Source organism: Scyliorhinus torazame, chromosome 5 (genome assembly GCF_047496885.1).
Source record: "Scyliorhinus torazame isolate Kashiwa2021f chromosome 5, sScyTor2.1, whole genome shotgun sequence".
NCBI classification, from domain to species: Eukaryota; Metazoa; Chordata; class Chondrichthyes; order Carcharhiniformes; family Scyliorhinidae; genus Scyliorhinus; species Scyliorhinus torazame.
Genome location: NC_092711.1, coordinates 132,599,952 through 132,616,021, shown reverse-complemented (window position 1 = coordinate 132,616,021; position 16,070 = coordinate 132,599,952). Strand labels below are relative to the sequence as shown.

Sequence of the window (16,070 nt, the reverse complement as noted above, 5' to 3'; positions counted from 1 at the left end):
GAGAACCGAGGCTAACCCGGGAGTTCAGCATTTGGCTGGGCCCAGGGACATACCCCAAGCTGGGTTGAGAAGCATGGCTGAGCGGGAGGCTGGGGCCCAGGCTTGGCTGAAGGCTCTGGCTATGCCCAGGACTAGGCCAGTGGCTGAGCAGGGGGCTCTGGCTAGGCCCGGTGCTAGGGCTAGGGCTGTGGTTGGGCCCGGAGGACTAGCTAGGCCCGAGACTGGGACTCCGGCTGGACCTGGGGCTCTGGCTTGACGCGGTCACCTGCCTGCTGCCAGATCCGGTGCTCTGACTAGGCCCGAGGCTTGGACTGTGTCCAGGGCTTGGGTGCTGGCTGGGTCCGACGCTGGACTTACGGATGGGCTCGAGGCTCTGGCACGGTACTGAGATTGGCATGGGGCTGAGCATGGAGCAAGTGTTGCCGTACAGGCCGGTCTGCTGGGGTTCTGTTGCCAGCAGCGGAGGTCTGGAGCTGGGCCTCTGGGCGGCAGTCTGCCACTGCAAGGAAAGTTGTGGAGACAGGGGAGGGCTCTCAGAGAAGGCGGCTGTCAGGCAGTCCAGGCCCAGGTCAGTGACTGAGACCTCGAGCGGCATGCCGGATGCTGAGCTGTAATCATCGGTGTGGGAGAGCACGGACAACTCGGCCTCCCAGATGGACTCGGCAGCCCGGTACATCTCGCTAACGCAGCCGCAGGGTGGCTGCTCCGGGAGGAGGTGGGCTGAGGCCGGCCCAGAAGGGGGCTCCGCCGACAACGGGCGCTGGCCGGCGGAAGAGCAGGTGGATGCTGGCTGTGGCCCCCCATCGCTCCAGGGCTTGCTGCTGCCAGCGATGAAGCAGCGGAGACGCAGGTGCGAGGCAGTGGGCTCCATGTCGGAGCGCTGGTCCAGGATGCAACACAGCTCCAGTTCGTCGGGCGCGATGGGCTCTGTCTCGGGCCTCCACTCCTGGTCCTTGCAACTGCCGGTGCTGCCCCGCTTCCCCCCTGCCTTCTCGGCCACCGGGGTCTCCATGGCCTGGAAATCGCAGACGCTATCGGAGGCCCGGTCCTTGGTTCCTGACGACTGCTGCGTTGCCACTATCTCTTGCGCCAGCGACATGATGCTCTCTATCTCGTCGGAAGTGGTGTTCTCCATGCTCGAGATCCTGAACTCGTCCGACGTGTGTGAGGCCTGGGGGCGGAGACAGAACAGAGAGGAGAATGAGAGGGAGTTCCCCCAGGGCATTGCCCTTACCCCTGTTAAACATGTCCTACCTTCTCCGGTCGTCCCACCCAAACACACCCTTCACCCCACCCAATCCCATCCTCAGCCCAGATCCATCCCACATTTTACACAACCCCCCCTAATCTGTCCCCGATCCAATCTTCTGCCCTCAAATCCCATCCCACCCTTTTCACCCCCCCTTCCTCCATCCCATCCTCTTCCCCCTTTCTCATTTCCTCCCCTCACTCCATCCTCTACGGACCCATCCCATTCCGTACCTCATCTCACTCCCGCCCGTCAACCATTCTCTTCCACTCCCATTCTGTACCCCCCCATCCCGTCCCTTTCCCCCATCCCATTCTGTCCCCCGTCCCCTCTTCTCCCCCTTCCCCATTTTGTACCCCCATCCCACTTCATCCATCTCATTCACTCTCCTCATCCCATCCTCTCCCCCTCATCCCATCCCTCCACCGCCCCATCCCATCTCTCCCCCCCTCACTGCCCACCCCTCTTATGGGGACACGTTGGCTTTGTAATCCAGGTTAATGCTCTCGGTGGGGAGGGACACAGGTTCAAATCTCACAAACAACTGGAGGCATTTAAATTCTAATGAATAGATATTGAAATTACAGCAGTAATCTCAGTAACGGTGACTGCGGCAACATCATCGACCGTCCATGGGATCTGGGCTCACTATCTGCATGTGTTGCCCATTCTTAATTGCCCCTCTTAGGCCGCTTGAGGGGCATTTTAAGAGGCAAGGGTGTTACGACATCCTGGGCTGGTGTGCGGTCAATTCCAGCCACACAGGCCCCTGAGTCACAACATTAGTGAATCAACCAATAATTCCTCGAAAAATACCCAAGGTCTTTGACCCTTGGCGGGCCAATAATTACAGTCACCAGGTTTGGGGTGAGGGGAGTGAATGAGATGGGAGTATGAAGTGGGATGGGGGTACAAAATGGGGAAGGGGAGAAGGTTTGTAAAAGTAAACACTTTTTATTTACAACAAAAGAACTATAATAAAATCAGAGTTTACAGGGCAGAAGGAGGCCATTCGGCCCATCGAGTCTGCACCGGCCCTTACAAAGCGCACCCTTCTCAAGCCCGGGTCTCCACCCTATCCCCGTAACCCCCACTTAACCTTTTTCGACACAAAGGGCAATTTAGCAGGGCCAATCCACCTAACCCGCACATCTTTGGACAGTGGGAGGTAACCGGAGGAAACCCGCGCAGACACGGGGAGAACGCGCCGACTCCGCACAGACAGTGACCCAGCGGGGAATCGAACCTGGGACCCTGGCGCTGTGAAACAACTGTGCTACCTTGCTGCTCATATGCTGAAATATGCAGCAAATACAACTGGTCAACTCTTATCTAATTCCTAATTCCCCACTTTAACTTTCCCCCACCCTCTATACACACACAAGACAGAAAAACACAGAGGCGAAGAAAGGGGTAAAAAAAAAAGTCAAAAAGAAAAAGTCTTTGTTGCAGGCGGGTGTTCCCAGCACCCTGTTCCTAATCAAACCTTGCTTTCTATTGTAGTTTGTTGCCGAAGATACATTCAGGCCTCTGAAGTTTAAGGAAACAGCAATCGCAGCCTTTTTGGAGAGAGAGTGTCCTGGTTTTGTTTTGCAGCCTTTAATGCTTTTCCTGTTGATTCATTCATCCAGGTTCGCCGCAGCTTCAAGAATACATCAACTCACAGCCTTTCTGAAGAGGGAGAAAAAGCAGGTCCTTGTGTTTCTGTGTCCAGGAGTTAAACTGAAACTCCTTGGGACTCTGAAAACCGTTCACTCTGGGACAGGATCCAATCGCCTTTTGGGCCAATTCATTGGGCCACAGCCAATCAAATCAAACCAGGTTGCAAGGCTCCTTGCTGTTTAATTCCCTTATTTTCCCCTTTTATTTTTACCGTGACATTTTTGATCCATGGTTGCCTAATGGACCTGTGACTTTATAATAATAATAATCGCTCATTGTCACAAGTAGGCTCCAATGAAGTTACTGTGAAAAGCCCCTAGTCGCCACATTCCAGCGCCTGTTCGGGGAGGCCGGTACGGGAATTGAACCCGCGCTGCTGCCTTGTTCTGCACTACAAGCCAGCTGTTTAGCCCACTGTGCTAAGCCAGCCCCTTGGCAATGCAGCCTGTGCCTTTAATTCAAACAGGAGAATCCAGAAGGCTTTGCTGTTTTCGACTGACTCTGACTTACATCAGTGATGGCTTGGATTGATTGATTTGACTGGTGGCCAATGAATTGTCCCAAAGGGCTGAGGTCTGCCCGGTAACAGGTGGCAATTGGATCTCACCACACCGGCAAGATTCTGAAGTCACAAGGTTCCAGTGTGGTTTCACTTTTAATTCTGCAGCTTGGATGGAGGGTTCGAATTATTCTTCTCCCGAAGGAGCCAGCTGAGCCCGCGACAGAAGGCCACTCTGTGGGCCGACTCTCTCCCCGGCAAGTCCCTGGGGCACCGCTCCCTGGGGGCTGCAGAGGCCGTGGAGTCAGACCACGATCTGGAAGCCGGCTTTGACGTGCGATAAAGTGCCTCAAGAAATAGGCCGGAACGTGAGCCTTCGAGATGAAGGCCCAGTTTAATAAAAACCAAAGTGTCTCTCCTGAAGAAAGCCTGCGGCATGCGAGTCCTGAATGAATGACTCTGCGAGGAAGATCATCCAGCGGTAAACTGGATGCTTTGATCAACAGCGTGTTGTGTGGACTTCCGGGTCCGGCGATGACCAGCTGAGTCGCACGTTTCGGCAGCTCCCGGTGAAACGGACTTTTGGGCTCTTGATAGGAGCCCCAACGGCAATTTTGACGGCTAAAAACACTGTGCGGTAAACCAGAAGGGAATCCCCCCTGGATACGGATGGAAAAAGTGGCCGGATTGCAGTGGATCCTTTAGAACAGCGGCAAGGAAGGCAAGCAAAAACCAAGATGGCGTCGGAAGGTGGCAGTTTAACATGGGGCCCTGAACAACAAGAGTTCTTGAAATGCTGTGTGGAAGAGCTCAAAAAGGAAATGAAGAAAGAGCTGTTGGCCCCGATACTACAGGCGATCGAAGGGCTAAAGGAGGAACAAAAGACCCAGGAGCGGGAGCTTCAGGTCGTGAAGACAAAGGCAGCCGAGAATGAGGACGACATACAGGGCCTGGTGGTGAAGACGGAGACGCATGAGGCACATCAGAAACGATGTGTGGAAAGGTTGGAGGCACTGGAGAACAACGCAAGGAGGAACAACCTGAGGATTCTTGGCCTTCCTGAAGGTGTGGAGGGGGCGGACGTCGGGGCATATGTGAGCACGATGCTGCACTCGTTAATGGGAGCGGAGGCACCGGCGGGTCCGTTGGAGGTGGAGGGAACATACCGAGTGATGGCGCGAGGGCCGAGAGCAGGAGAAATTCCCAGAGCCATAGTGGTGAGATTCCTCCGTTTTAAGGATAGAGAAATGGTCCTTAGATGGGCAAAGAAAACTCGGAGCAGTAAATGGGAGAACGCGGTGATCCGCGTTTATCAAGACTGGAGTGCGGAGGTGGCGAGAAGGAGGGCGAGCTTTAATCGGGCCAAGGCGGTGCTTCATAAGAAGAAGATAAAATTTGGAATGCTGCAACCGGCAAGACTGTGGGTCACATATCGAGGGAGGCACCACTACTTTGAGACGGCGGATGAAGCGTGTACTTTTATTGTGGAAGAAAAACTGGAATGAGCGGGTTATTAAAAAGAACGTTTGAACAAAGTGGTGGGGCGAATGTGGGGGGCAAAGAGGGGGGTTAAAAAGGGGGGAAAGAGGAGTTTTATGTACTAATCCTGCGATGTGGTAACTTTTCTCTCTTCCACAGGTGGTGATGGGGGGAGGAGGGGAGGTGGAGGAGATGGGGCGTTGGCCATTGGGGGCGGGGCCAAGGGAGAAGCGCGGGCTTGGTTCCCGCGCTATGATAATCATGGCGGGAATAGAGAAGCAGGAAGGAGGGGGCGTCGCACGGTGCGAGCCGAGGTCACGGGGGGAAGCCGAGGTCGGCCAGAGTTTGCTGACTTCTGGGAGCAACATGGGGGGAGTAATTACGCTAGCGGGGGGTCTAGCGGGGGGGGGGGGGGGGGGGGGAGGGGGGAATTACTGGGTTGCTGCTGCTGGGGAGAGGGGGGAGCTGGTATGGGAGGGGATGGGCGGGGGGGCACCGCCTGGGGGAGATACAGCTGCGTGGGAACCGGGTGAGGAGCTGGAAAAAGGTGATGGCTAATCGACAAGGGGGGGGGGGTAGGAAGCCCCCCCAACCCGGCTGATCACGTGGAACGTGAGAGGGCTGAACGGGCCGATAAAGAGGGCACGGGTACTCGCACACCTTAAGAAACTTAAGGCAGATGTGGTTATGTTACAGGAAACGCACCTGAAACTGAGACCAGGTTAGGCTACGCAAAGGATGGGTGGGGCAGGTGTTCCATTCGGGGCTAGATGCGAAAAACAGGGGGGTGGCTATATTAGTGGGGAAGCGGGTAATGTTCGAGGCAAAGACTATAGTGGCGGATAACGGGGGCAGATACGTGATGGTGAGTGGCAAACTACAGGGGGAGACGCTGGTTTTGGTAAACGTATATGCCCCGAACTGGGATGATGCCAATTTTATGAGGCGGATGCTAGGACGCATTCCGGACCTAGAGATGGGAAAGCTGATAATGGGGGGAGATTTTAATACGGTGTTGGAACCAGGGCTGGATAGGTCGAAGTCCAGGACTGGAAGGAGGCCGGCAGCAGCCAAGGTACTTAAAGATTTTATGGAGCAGATGGGAGGTGTAGACCCGTGGAGATTTAGCAGACCTAGGAGTAAGGAGTTCTCGTTTTTCTCCTATGTCCATAAAGTCTACTCGCGAATAGACTTTTTTGTGCTGGGAAGGGCGTTGATCCCGAAGGTGAGGGGAACGGAGTATACGGCTATAGCCATTTCGGATCACGCTCCACACTGGGTAGACTTGGAGATAGGGGAGGAAACAGGAGGGCGCCCACCTTGGAGAATGGACATGGGACTAATGGCAGATGAGGGGGTGTATCTAAGGGTGAGGGGGTGCATTGAAAAGTACTTGGAACTCAATGATAATGGGGAGGTCCAGGTGGGAGTGGTCTGGGAGGCGTTGAAGGCGGTGGTTAGAGGGGAGCTGATATCAATAAGGGCACATAAAGGGAAGCAGGAGAGTAAGGAACGGGAGCGGTTGCTGCAAGAACTTTTGAGGGTGGACAGACAATATGCGGAAGCACCGGAGGAGGGACTGTACAGGGAAAGGCAAAGGCTACATGTAGAATTTGACTTGCTGACTACGGGCACTGCAGAGGCACAATGGAGGAAGGCACAGGGTGTACAGTACGAATATGGGGAGAAGGCGAGCAGGTTGCTGGCACACCAATTGAGGAAAAGGGGAGCAGCGAGGGAAATAGGGGGAGTGAGGGATGAGGAAGGAGAGATGGAGCGGGGAGCGGAGAGAGTGAATGGAGTGTTCAAGACATTTTATAAAAAATTATATGAAGCTCAACCCCCGGATGGGAGGGAGAGAATGATGGGCTTCTTGGATCGGCTGGAATTTCCCAAGGTGGAAGAGCAGGAAAGGGTGGGACTGGGAGCACAGATCGAGGTAGAAGAAGTGGTGAAAGGAATTAGGAGCATGCAGGCGGGAAAGGCCCCGGGACCGGATGGATTCCCAGTCGAATTCTATAGAAAATATGTGGACTTGCTCGCCCCGGTATTGACGAGGACCTTTAATGAGGCAAAGGAAAGGGGACAACTGCCCCGACTATGTCTGAAGCAACGATATCGCTTCTCTTAAAGAAGGAAAAGCTATTTCCCTCCTAAATGTAGATGCCAAGATCCTGGCCAAGGTAATGGCAATGAGAATAGAGGAATGTGTCCCGGGGGTGGTCCACGAGGACCAAACTGGGTTTGTGAAGGGGAGACAGCTGAACACGAATATACGGAGGCTGTTAGGGGTAATGATGATGCCCCCACCAGAGGGGGAAACGGAGATAGTAGTGGCGATGGATGCCGAGAAAGCATTTGATAGAGTGGAGTGGGATTATTTGTGGGAGGTGTTGAGGAGATTTGGTTTTGGAGAGGGGTATGTTAGATGGGTGCAGCTGTTGTATAGGGCCCCGATATGTGGTCACGAATGGACGGGGATCTGCATATTTTCGGCTCCATAGAGGGACAAGGCAGGGATGCCCTCTGTCCCCATTATTGTTTGCACTGGCGATTGAGCCCCTGGCGATAGCGTTGAGGGGTTCCAAGAAGTGGAGGGGAGTACTTAGAGGAGGAGAAGAACACCGGGTATCTTTGTATGCGGACGATTTGCTACTATACGTGGCAGACCCGGCGGAGGGGATGCCAGAAATAATGCGGATACTTGGGGAGTTTGGGGATTTTTCAGGGTATAAACTGAACATGGGGAAAAGTGAGTTGTTTGTGGTGCATCCAGGGGAGCAGAGTAGAGAAATAGAGGACCTACCGTTGAGGAAGGTAACAGGGGACTTTCGTTACCTGGGGATCCAGATAGCCAAGAATTGGGGCACATTGCATAGGTTAAATTTAACGCGGTTGGTGGAACAAATGGAGGAGGATTTTAAGAGATGGGATATGGTATCCCTGTCACTGGCAGGGAGGGTGCAGGCGGTTAAGATGGTGGTCCTCCCGAGATTCCTCTTTGTGTTTCAGTGCCTCCCGGTGGTGATCACGAAGGCTTTTTTTAAAAGGATTGAAAAGAGCATCATGGGTTTTGTGTGGGCCGGGAAGACCCCGAGAGTGAGGAAGGGATTCTTACAGCGTAGCAGGGATGGGGGGGGCGCTGGCACTACCGAGCCTAAGTGAGTATTATTGGGCCGCTAATACTTCAATGGTGAGTAAGTGGATGGGAGAGGAGGAGGGAGCGGCGTGGAAGAGATTAGAGAGGGCGTCCTGTAGGGGGACTAGCCTACAGGCTATGGTGACAGCCCCATTGCCGTTCTCACCGAGGAACTACACCACAAGCCCAGTGGTGGTGGCTACACTGAAGATTTGGGGACAGTGGAGACGGCATAGGGGAAAGACTGGAGCCTTGGGGGGGTCCCCGATAAGAAACAACCATAGGTTTGCCCCGGGGGGAATGGATGGGGGATATGGAATGTGGCAAAGAGCAGGAATAACGCAACTGAAAGATCTGTTTGTGGATGGGAAGTTCACGAGTCTGGGAGCGCTGACCGAGAAATATGGGTTGCCCCAAGGCAATGCATTCAGGTATATGCAACTGAGGGCTTTTGCGAGGCAACAGGTGAGGGAATTCCCGCAGCTCCCGACACAAGAGGTGCAGGACAGAGTGATCTCAAAGATATGGGTGGGGGATGGTAAGGTGTCAGATATATATAGGGAAATGAGGGACGAAGGGGAGACTATGGTAGATGAACTAAAAGGGAAATGGGAAGAAGAGCTGGGGGAGGAGATCGAGGAGGGGCTGTGGGCAGATGCCCTAAGCAGGGTAAACTCGTCGTCCTCGTGTGCCAGGCTAAGCCTGATTCAGTTTAAGGTATTACACAGGGCACATATGACTGGAGCACGGCTCAGTAAATTTTTTGGGGTGGAGGATAGGTGTGCGAGGTGCTCGAGAAGCCCAGCGAATCATACCCATATGTTTTGGTCATGCCCGGCACTACAGGGGTTTTGGATGGGGGTGACAAAGGTGCTTTCAAAAGTAGTGGGGGTCCGGGTCGAACCAAGCTGGGGGTTGGCTATATTTGGGGTTGCACAAGAGCCGGGAGTGCAGGAGGCGAGAGAGGCCGATGTTTTGGCCTTTGCGTCCCTAGTAGCCCGGCGCAGGATATTGTTAATGTGGAAAGAAGCCAAGCCCCCGGGGGTGGAGACCTGGATAAATGACATGGCAGGGTTTACAAAGCTAGAGCGGATTAAGTTCGTTCTAAGGGGGTCGGCTCAAGGGTTCACCAGGCGGTGGCAACCGTTCGTCGAATACCTCGCAGAAAGATAGATGGAATGGAAAAAAGAAGGCAGCAGCAGCAGCCCAGGATCCGGGGGGGGGGGGGGCTCGGAGGAGGAACTAGAAGGACTCTCAGGGTTGTTAATATATACGGTATAATATGTATAGGTCGTTGCGACAGATAATTATATATTGGACTGTTAAATTATATTTTTGGAGAGTGTTACTTGTGATAAGGCCGTTGCCAATTAGGGTTAGTTTTCATTTTTGTTATTTATTATTTATTCATTTTCTGTTTATAAAACAGGTCATTGTTATTTGTGTTGTTATAATATTGTGTAAAGGATGCACAATGTACTGTGTTGGTTGACCAAAAATTTTCAATAAAATATTTATATTAAAAAAAACAGCGTGTTGTGAGGAGCGCGTGGCGAAGAACCACCATTCGAAGCAAATACTCTTATCTTTTGACCCTCACCCGTATTAGTTTTACCCCTTTCCACCCCTCTGTGTTTGTTTGTCTTGTGTGTGGGGGTAGAGGGTGGGACAGTTAAAGGAGGGTAGTCGGCATTAGCCTGTCCCCTTTAATCCAGTTGTATTTACTGCATATTTCACCATTATCCTCATTATAAACAGTAATTGTGTTTCAACTTACAAACCGGGTGACTGTAATTATTGGACAGCCACGGGCCAAAGATTTTTATTAAAATTATCGGTCCATTCATTTGTGTTGTGACTCTGGCGCATGTGGGGCTGGAATTGAGCGCGCACTAGCCCAGGGTGTCGTAACAGAGTTCCGACCCATATCTCTCTCTCTCTCTCTCTGGTGCCAAATGAAGCTCCTGTTCAAACTAGCAGATACTAGCAGAGTGTTCACTCACTCCTGTAACCTCTCGGTTCCTCATTCTCTCTGCAGCTTGACGTGAAGACACAGGTCCATTAATCATCCATGGATCAAAAATGTTAACGGCAAAATAAAAGAAAGGGGAAAGAACGGGAAGGACCCTGACAAGGGTCTGGAGTCACGTGTAGGCCAGGCCGGCAGATTTCCTTCCTTAAAGGGGACATTAGCGGACAAGTACGGTTCTTTTTAATTGTATATCTTTGCCCAGATTCAAATTTCACCAATCTGCCGTGACGGGATTGGAACCTGGGTCTCCTCAGATTTTCCCTTGAGTCCCCCCTAAATCTCCCGCCCATCGCCTTAAATCTACGCCCCCTGGTTATTGACCCCTCTTCTAAGGGGAAAAGTTCCTTCCAGTCCACCCTATTTATGTCCCTCATAATTTTGTACACCTCAACCAAGTCCCCCCCCCCTCAGCCTTCTCTCCCATCCAAGTACTAACCAGGCACGAATCTGCTTAGCTTCCGAGATCAGACGAGATCGGCTCCCCTCAGCCCTCTCCGCTCCAGGGAAAACAGCCCCAGCCCTAACCATCCTCTCTTCATCGCTGAAACGCTCCAGCCCAGGCAGCAGCCTGGTGAATCTCCTCTGCACCCTCTCTAGTGCAAATGAACACCCTTCCTGCCCCCCCTCGCTGGGGTCACACAGCCTTACAGACACAGAAAGAAGCCCTCCGACCTATTCTGTCCACGTCGGCCATCAAGTCGGCCTATCTATTCTCATCCCGTTTTCCAACACTTGGTGTGCTGCCCTTGTACGCTGTGGTGTGTCAAGTGGTCATCAAAGTGCTCCTTAAATGTTGTGAGGGTTCCCGCCTCCACCAGCCTTTCGGCAGCCAGTTCCAGATTCCCACCAGCCTCTGGTGGTGAGAACGATTTTCCTCAAATCCCCTCACCTTAGACCAATAGTTATTGATCGTTCCGCGAAGGGGAAAAGTTTCTTCCTGCCCACTCTATCTAAGTCTCTCATAATTTTGTGCACCGTGATCAGGTCCACCCCCCCCACCGCCTCGGCCTTCTCTGCTCCAAGGAAACCAGAAGATATCGGTTGTAAGGAGAGTTTGAAAGGAGGGTAGCAAGGTAGACAGGCGGAGAGAATAGAACCATAGAATTTACAGTGTAGAAGGAGGCCATTCGGCCCATCGGGTCTGCACCGGCCCTTGGAAAGAGCACCCTTAAGCCCACGCCTGCACCCTATCCCCGTAACCCACTAACCCCACTTAACCTTTTTGGACACAAAGGGCAATTTAACATGGCCAATTCACCTAACCTGCACGTCTTTGAACTGTGGGAGGAAACCGGAGCACCCGGAGGAAACCCACGCAGACACGGGGAGAACGTGCAGACTCCGCACATGCAGTGACCCAAGCCGGTAATCGAACCTGGGACCCTGGAGCTGTGAAACTGTGCTACCATGTTGCCCCATGGTCGGGGTTGGGTCTGGAGGAGATTACAGAGATAGGGAGGCGGCAGGGGGTGGAGGAATGAAGCCATGGATGGATTTTAAAACCAGGGTGCAAATTTTAAAATTAAGGTGTTGCTGGACCAAGGGCAGCACGTTGGTCAGCACTATCGCCTCACAGCGCCAGGGTCCAATTCCGGCCTTGGGTCACTGTCTGTGCGGAGTCTGCACATTCTCGCGGTGTCAGCGTGGGTTTCCTCCGGCTGCTCAGGGTTACAGGGATAGTGTGGTGGGTGGAGTGGGCCTCGGTAAAGTGCTCATTCGGAGGGTCGGAGCAGACTCGACGGGCCGAATGGCCTCTTTCGTCACTGGGGATTCTGTAATGAGGGGTCAGCGCGATCCCGGACATGGGAGGGCCAGGGGTTTGGGTGAGCCGGCGTTTAACGAGAGCAGCCGAGAGATGAGGCCGGAGATGACAAAGGCATGGGCGAGGGGTTTCAGCAGCGGACGAGCTGAGACGGGGGGAATGAAGCCGGCCAGTGTCGCGGAAGTGGAAACAAGAGGCCGTCTTCCAAATGGAGGCTGCCAATGTGCGGCTGAAAACTCACCCTGGGGCTCTAAAGACTGTGAATCGATCCTGGTGATTTAAAACTAATAACAGGAGTGACTTTAACCTGATGTGCTTCTGGTAAAAGGTGTTTTAAGTCTTATGGATGTTAAAAGGAAAGCTTAAAGGATTACTTAGTGTTGTATTCTTTGGGGGTTGTATTTGAATTGACGATTGCTGAGATGTTCACTGTATGTTTTAAAAAGTTTAACTTGAGTTTACAGAATAAACATTGTTTTGCTTTAAAACATACTTTTCCATTTCTGCCGTACCACACCTGTAGACTGGGCCGTGTGCTCCCCATACCACAATCTAGTAAAAGTTGTGGGTCAGGTGATACCATGATACACTTTGGGGTTCTCTAAACCCTGGCCCATAACAGAAGGACAAGCAGGGCAAGGGAATCCATGATAAATGGCAGGACCCTGGTAAGCCCCGAGGATCAGAGAGGGACCTTGGTGTGGATGTACACCCATCCCTTAAGGTGGATACAGTGATTAAGAAGGCATGTGGTATACTTGCCTTTATCAGCCGAGGCATATGGTTTAAGAGCAGGGAGGTTGTGCTGGAACTGTATAAAATGTTGGTTAGGCCACAGCTAGCGGATTGTGTGCAGTTCTGGAATCCACGTTACAGGAGAGATATGATCGCACTGGAAAGGATGCAGAGATTTACCTGGATGCTGCCTGGGCTGGAGAGTTTTAGTGTGAAGAGAGATTGGATAGACTGGGATGGTTTTCCTGGGAGCAGAGGACACTGAGGGGGGACATGATTGAGGTGTATAAAATTACGAGGGGTATAGATAAGAGTAGACAGGAAGAAACCTTTCCCCTTGGTGAAGGGATCAGCGACCAGGGGCTTGGATTTAAGGTAAGGGGCAGGAGGTTTAGAGGGGATGTGAGGGAAAACCTTTTCACCCAGAGGCTGGTGGGAGTCTAGAACTCGCTGCCTGAAAAGGGGGATGGAGGCGGGAACCCTCAGAACATTTAAGAAGTATTTAGATGTACACTTGTGATCTCAGGGAACACAAGGTCATGGGCCAAATGATGGAAAATGGGGTTAGAATATTTACATGGTTGTATTTGAATGGCACAGGTGCGATGGGCCGAATGGCCTCCTTCTGCACTGTAACTTCTATGATAAGGGGAGCAGAGATAACCCCGGTAACTATAGACCAGTGAGCCTTACTTCTGTTGTGGGCAAAGTCTTGGAAAGTTTTATAAGAGATAGGATGTATAATCATCTGGAAAGGAATAATTTGATGAGAGATAGTCAACACGGTTTTGTGAAGGGTAGGTCGTGCCTCACAAGCCTTATTGAGTTCTTTGAGAAGGTGACCAAACAGGTGGACGAGGGTAAAGCAGTTGATGTGGTGTATATGGATTTCAGTAAAGCGTTTGATAAGGTTCCCCACGGTATGCTACTGCAGAAAATACGGAGGCATGGGATTCAGGGTGATTTAGCAGCTTGGATCAGAAATTGGCTAGCTGGAAGAAGACAAAGGGTGGTGGTTGATGGGAAATGTTCAGACTGGAGTCCAGTTACTAGTGGTGTACCACAAGAATCTGTTTTAGGGCCACTGCTGTTTGTCATTTTTATAAATGACCTGGAGGAGGGCGTAGAAGGGTGGGTGAGTAAATTTGCAGATGACACTAAAGTCGGTGGAGTTGTGGACAGTGCGGAAGGATGTTACAACTTACAGAGGGACATAGATAAGCTGCAGCGCTGGGCTGAGAGGTGGCAAATGGAGTTTAATGCAGAAAAGTGTGAGGTGATTCATTTTGGAAGGAATAACAGGAAGACAGAGTACTGGGCTAATGGTAAGATTCTTGGCAGTGTGGATGAGCAGAGAGATCTCGGTGTCCATGTATATAGATCCCTGAAAGTTGCCACCCAGGTTGAGAGGGTTGTTAAGAAGGCGTAAGGTGTGTTAGCTTTTATTGGTAGAGGGATTGGGTTTCGGAGCCATGAGGTCATGTTGCAGCTGTACAAAACTCTGGTGCAGCCGCATTTGGAGTATTGCGTGCAATTCTGGTCGGCGCATTATAGTAAAGGATGTGGAAGCATTGGAAAGGGTGCAGAGGAGATTTACCAGAATGTTGCCTGGTATGGAGGGAAGATCTTATGAGGAAAGGCGGAGGGACTGGAGGCTGTTTTCGTTAGAGAGAAGAAGGTTAAGAGGTGACTTAATTGAGGCATACAAGATGATCAGAGGATTGGATAGGGTGGACAGTGAGAGCCTTTTTCCTCGGATGGTGATGTCTAGCACGAGCGGACATAGCTTTAAATTGAGGGGAAATATAGGACAGATGTCAGAGGTAGGTTCTTTACTCAGAGAGTAGTAAGGGCGTGGAATGCCCTGCCTGCAACAGTAGTGGACTCGCTAACACTAAGGGTATTCAAATGGTCATTGGATAGACATATGGGCGATAAGGGAATAGTGTAGATGGGCTTTCGAGTGGTATCACAGTTCGGCGCAACATCGAGGGCCAAAGGGCCTGTACTGCGTTGTAATGTTCTATGTTCTAGTGTCCCTCCCCTCAGTCATCCCTCCCCATATCTGCCTTTTCTCGTTCTCCCCAACAGTCTCCCTTCCATCCCTCGGTCTCCCCGCCCACCCCCACTCCTCAGTCTCCCTCCCTCGGTCTCCACTCCCTCGATCTCCCTTCCCTTGGGTCACACCTCCCTCCATCGAACTCCCCTCCCTCGGCTTCCCGTGCTTCAGCCTCCCCTGTCTCGGGCCCCTCGCTCAAGTCTCCCCTTGATTGGTCTCCCCTCGCTTGGCCTCCCCTCGCTTGGCCTCCCCTCTGTCTCACAGCCCCCCCCCCCTCCCCTGCCCCCCTCAGCCTCTCCTCCCACAGCCTCTCTCCTCCCCTTCCCTCCCTCGGTCTCCCCTCCCTCGTTTGAACATCAGATTTCAATTCCTTTGGGAGCAATGTGCTCGGTCTTGGTCTCCTTGCTGAGGGAAAACTGCTTTTGAGGGAGTGTAATGAAGGTGCACTGGAAAACCTCCTGGGAAGAAGGGACTGTCCTCTGAGAAGAAGGGGGCTGAGTCGATCGTCTGGTGTTTATAAGAATAAGAGTCGATTTTGATGGACCGTATAAAATTCAAAAGGGTCGCGACAGGAGAGAGGCCAAAAGGTCGATTCCCGCCCCCCAGCTAGGATGGGGAATACAGAAGAGTCTCAGATGGGGAGGCGGCCATTTTGGGCCCGAGAGGAGGAGAAATGTCTTCACTCGGAGAGTTGTGAATCTTGGGAATTCGGTTGAGGCTCCGCCGTTGAGTGCCTTCAAGGCTGGGCCGGACAGATTTCTGGACACTGAGGGAAGTGTTGGATTCGATTGGGGAGTGAGCAGGAGCTGAGCTCGAAGATCAGCCATGATGGTGTCGAATGGAGCAGGGGGTTTGAGGTGACAGGGGGGGAAGGAGGCGCACGCGAATCATCCACTGCGGGAAGAGGAGGAGCAACCGCAACGATTTCTGAATCCCGTTCCCAGGGCAGCCAGATTGTCTGCTCTCGAAACCCAAGTCCACGGCCCAGAGACCGTGCGCGAGGAAGGGCGGGAACGATGCCCTACCTCAGCCTGGTCAACGTCGGTGTAGCTGATGGTCACTGGCGATGTTTTTTGAGCTCTGGCAGGATCCATGCCTTTGTCTGATTGCTTGGGAAACAGGAAGAAACTGAGTTATAGTAATTTCTCACACCCCACCGGTTAACCCTGAGGTTTCAATTCCTGCATCCCATAGGAGCAGAAGTTCTCCCTTGCTCGGGGGGAGGGGTACATGTGAACTCACGCGAGAAGGTGTCTGCCGCATCTCCCAACATGGTCGCCCTCGCGCGCAATCTTTCGCCCCGCTTGACCTGGGGACACGGGTTCAAATCCGGCAGTCATAACTGGTGGAATTATTTTTTTATTTTTTATAAATTTAGAGTACCCAATTCATTTTTTCCAATTAAGGAGCAATTTAGCGTGTTCAATCCACCTACCCTGCACATCTTTGGGTTG

The 16,070-nt window shown here is 52.4% G+C and overlaps 1 protein-coding gene across 1 annotated transcript; it reads right to left on the bottom strand.

Moving 5' to 3' along the window:
* Nucleotides 1–205: 205 nt before the first annotated feature.
* Nucleotides 206–15,730, bottom strand: LOC140417923 (uncharacterized). Its single transcript, XM_072501355.1, has 2 exons — nt 15,642–15,730; nt 206–1,171 (listed from the first exon to the last, which is right to left on the bottom strand). The coding sequence occupies exons 1-2, from the start codon at nt 15,708–15,710 to the stop codon at nt 206–208; spliced, it is 1,035 nt and encodes a 344-aa protein (XP_072357456.1). The 5' UTR covers nt 15,711–15,730.
* Between the last annotated feature and the right edge of the window lie 340 nt (nt 15,731–16,070).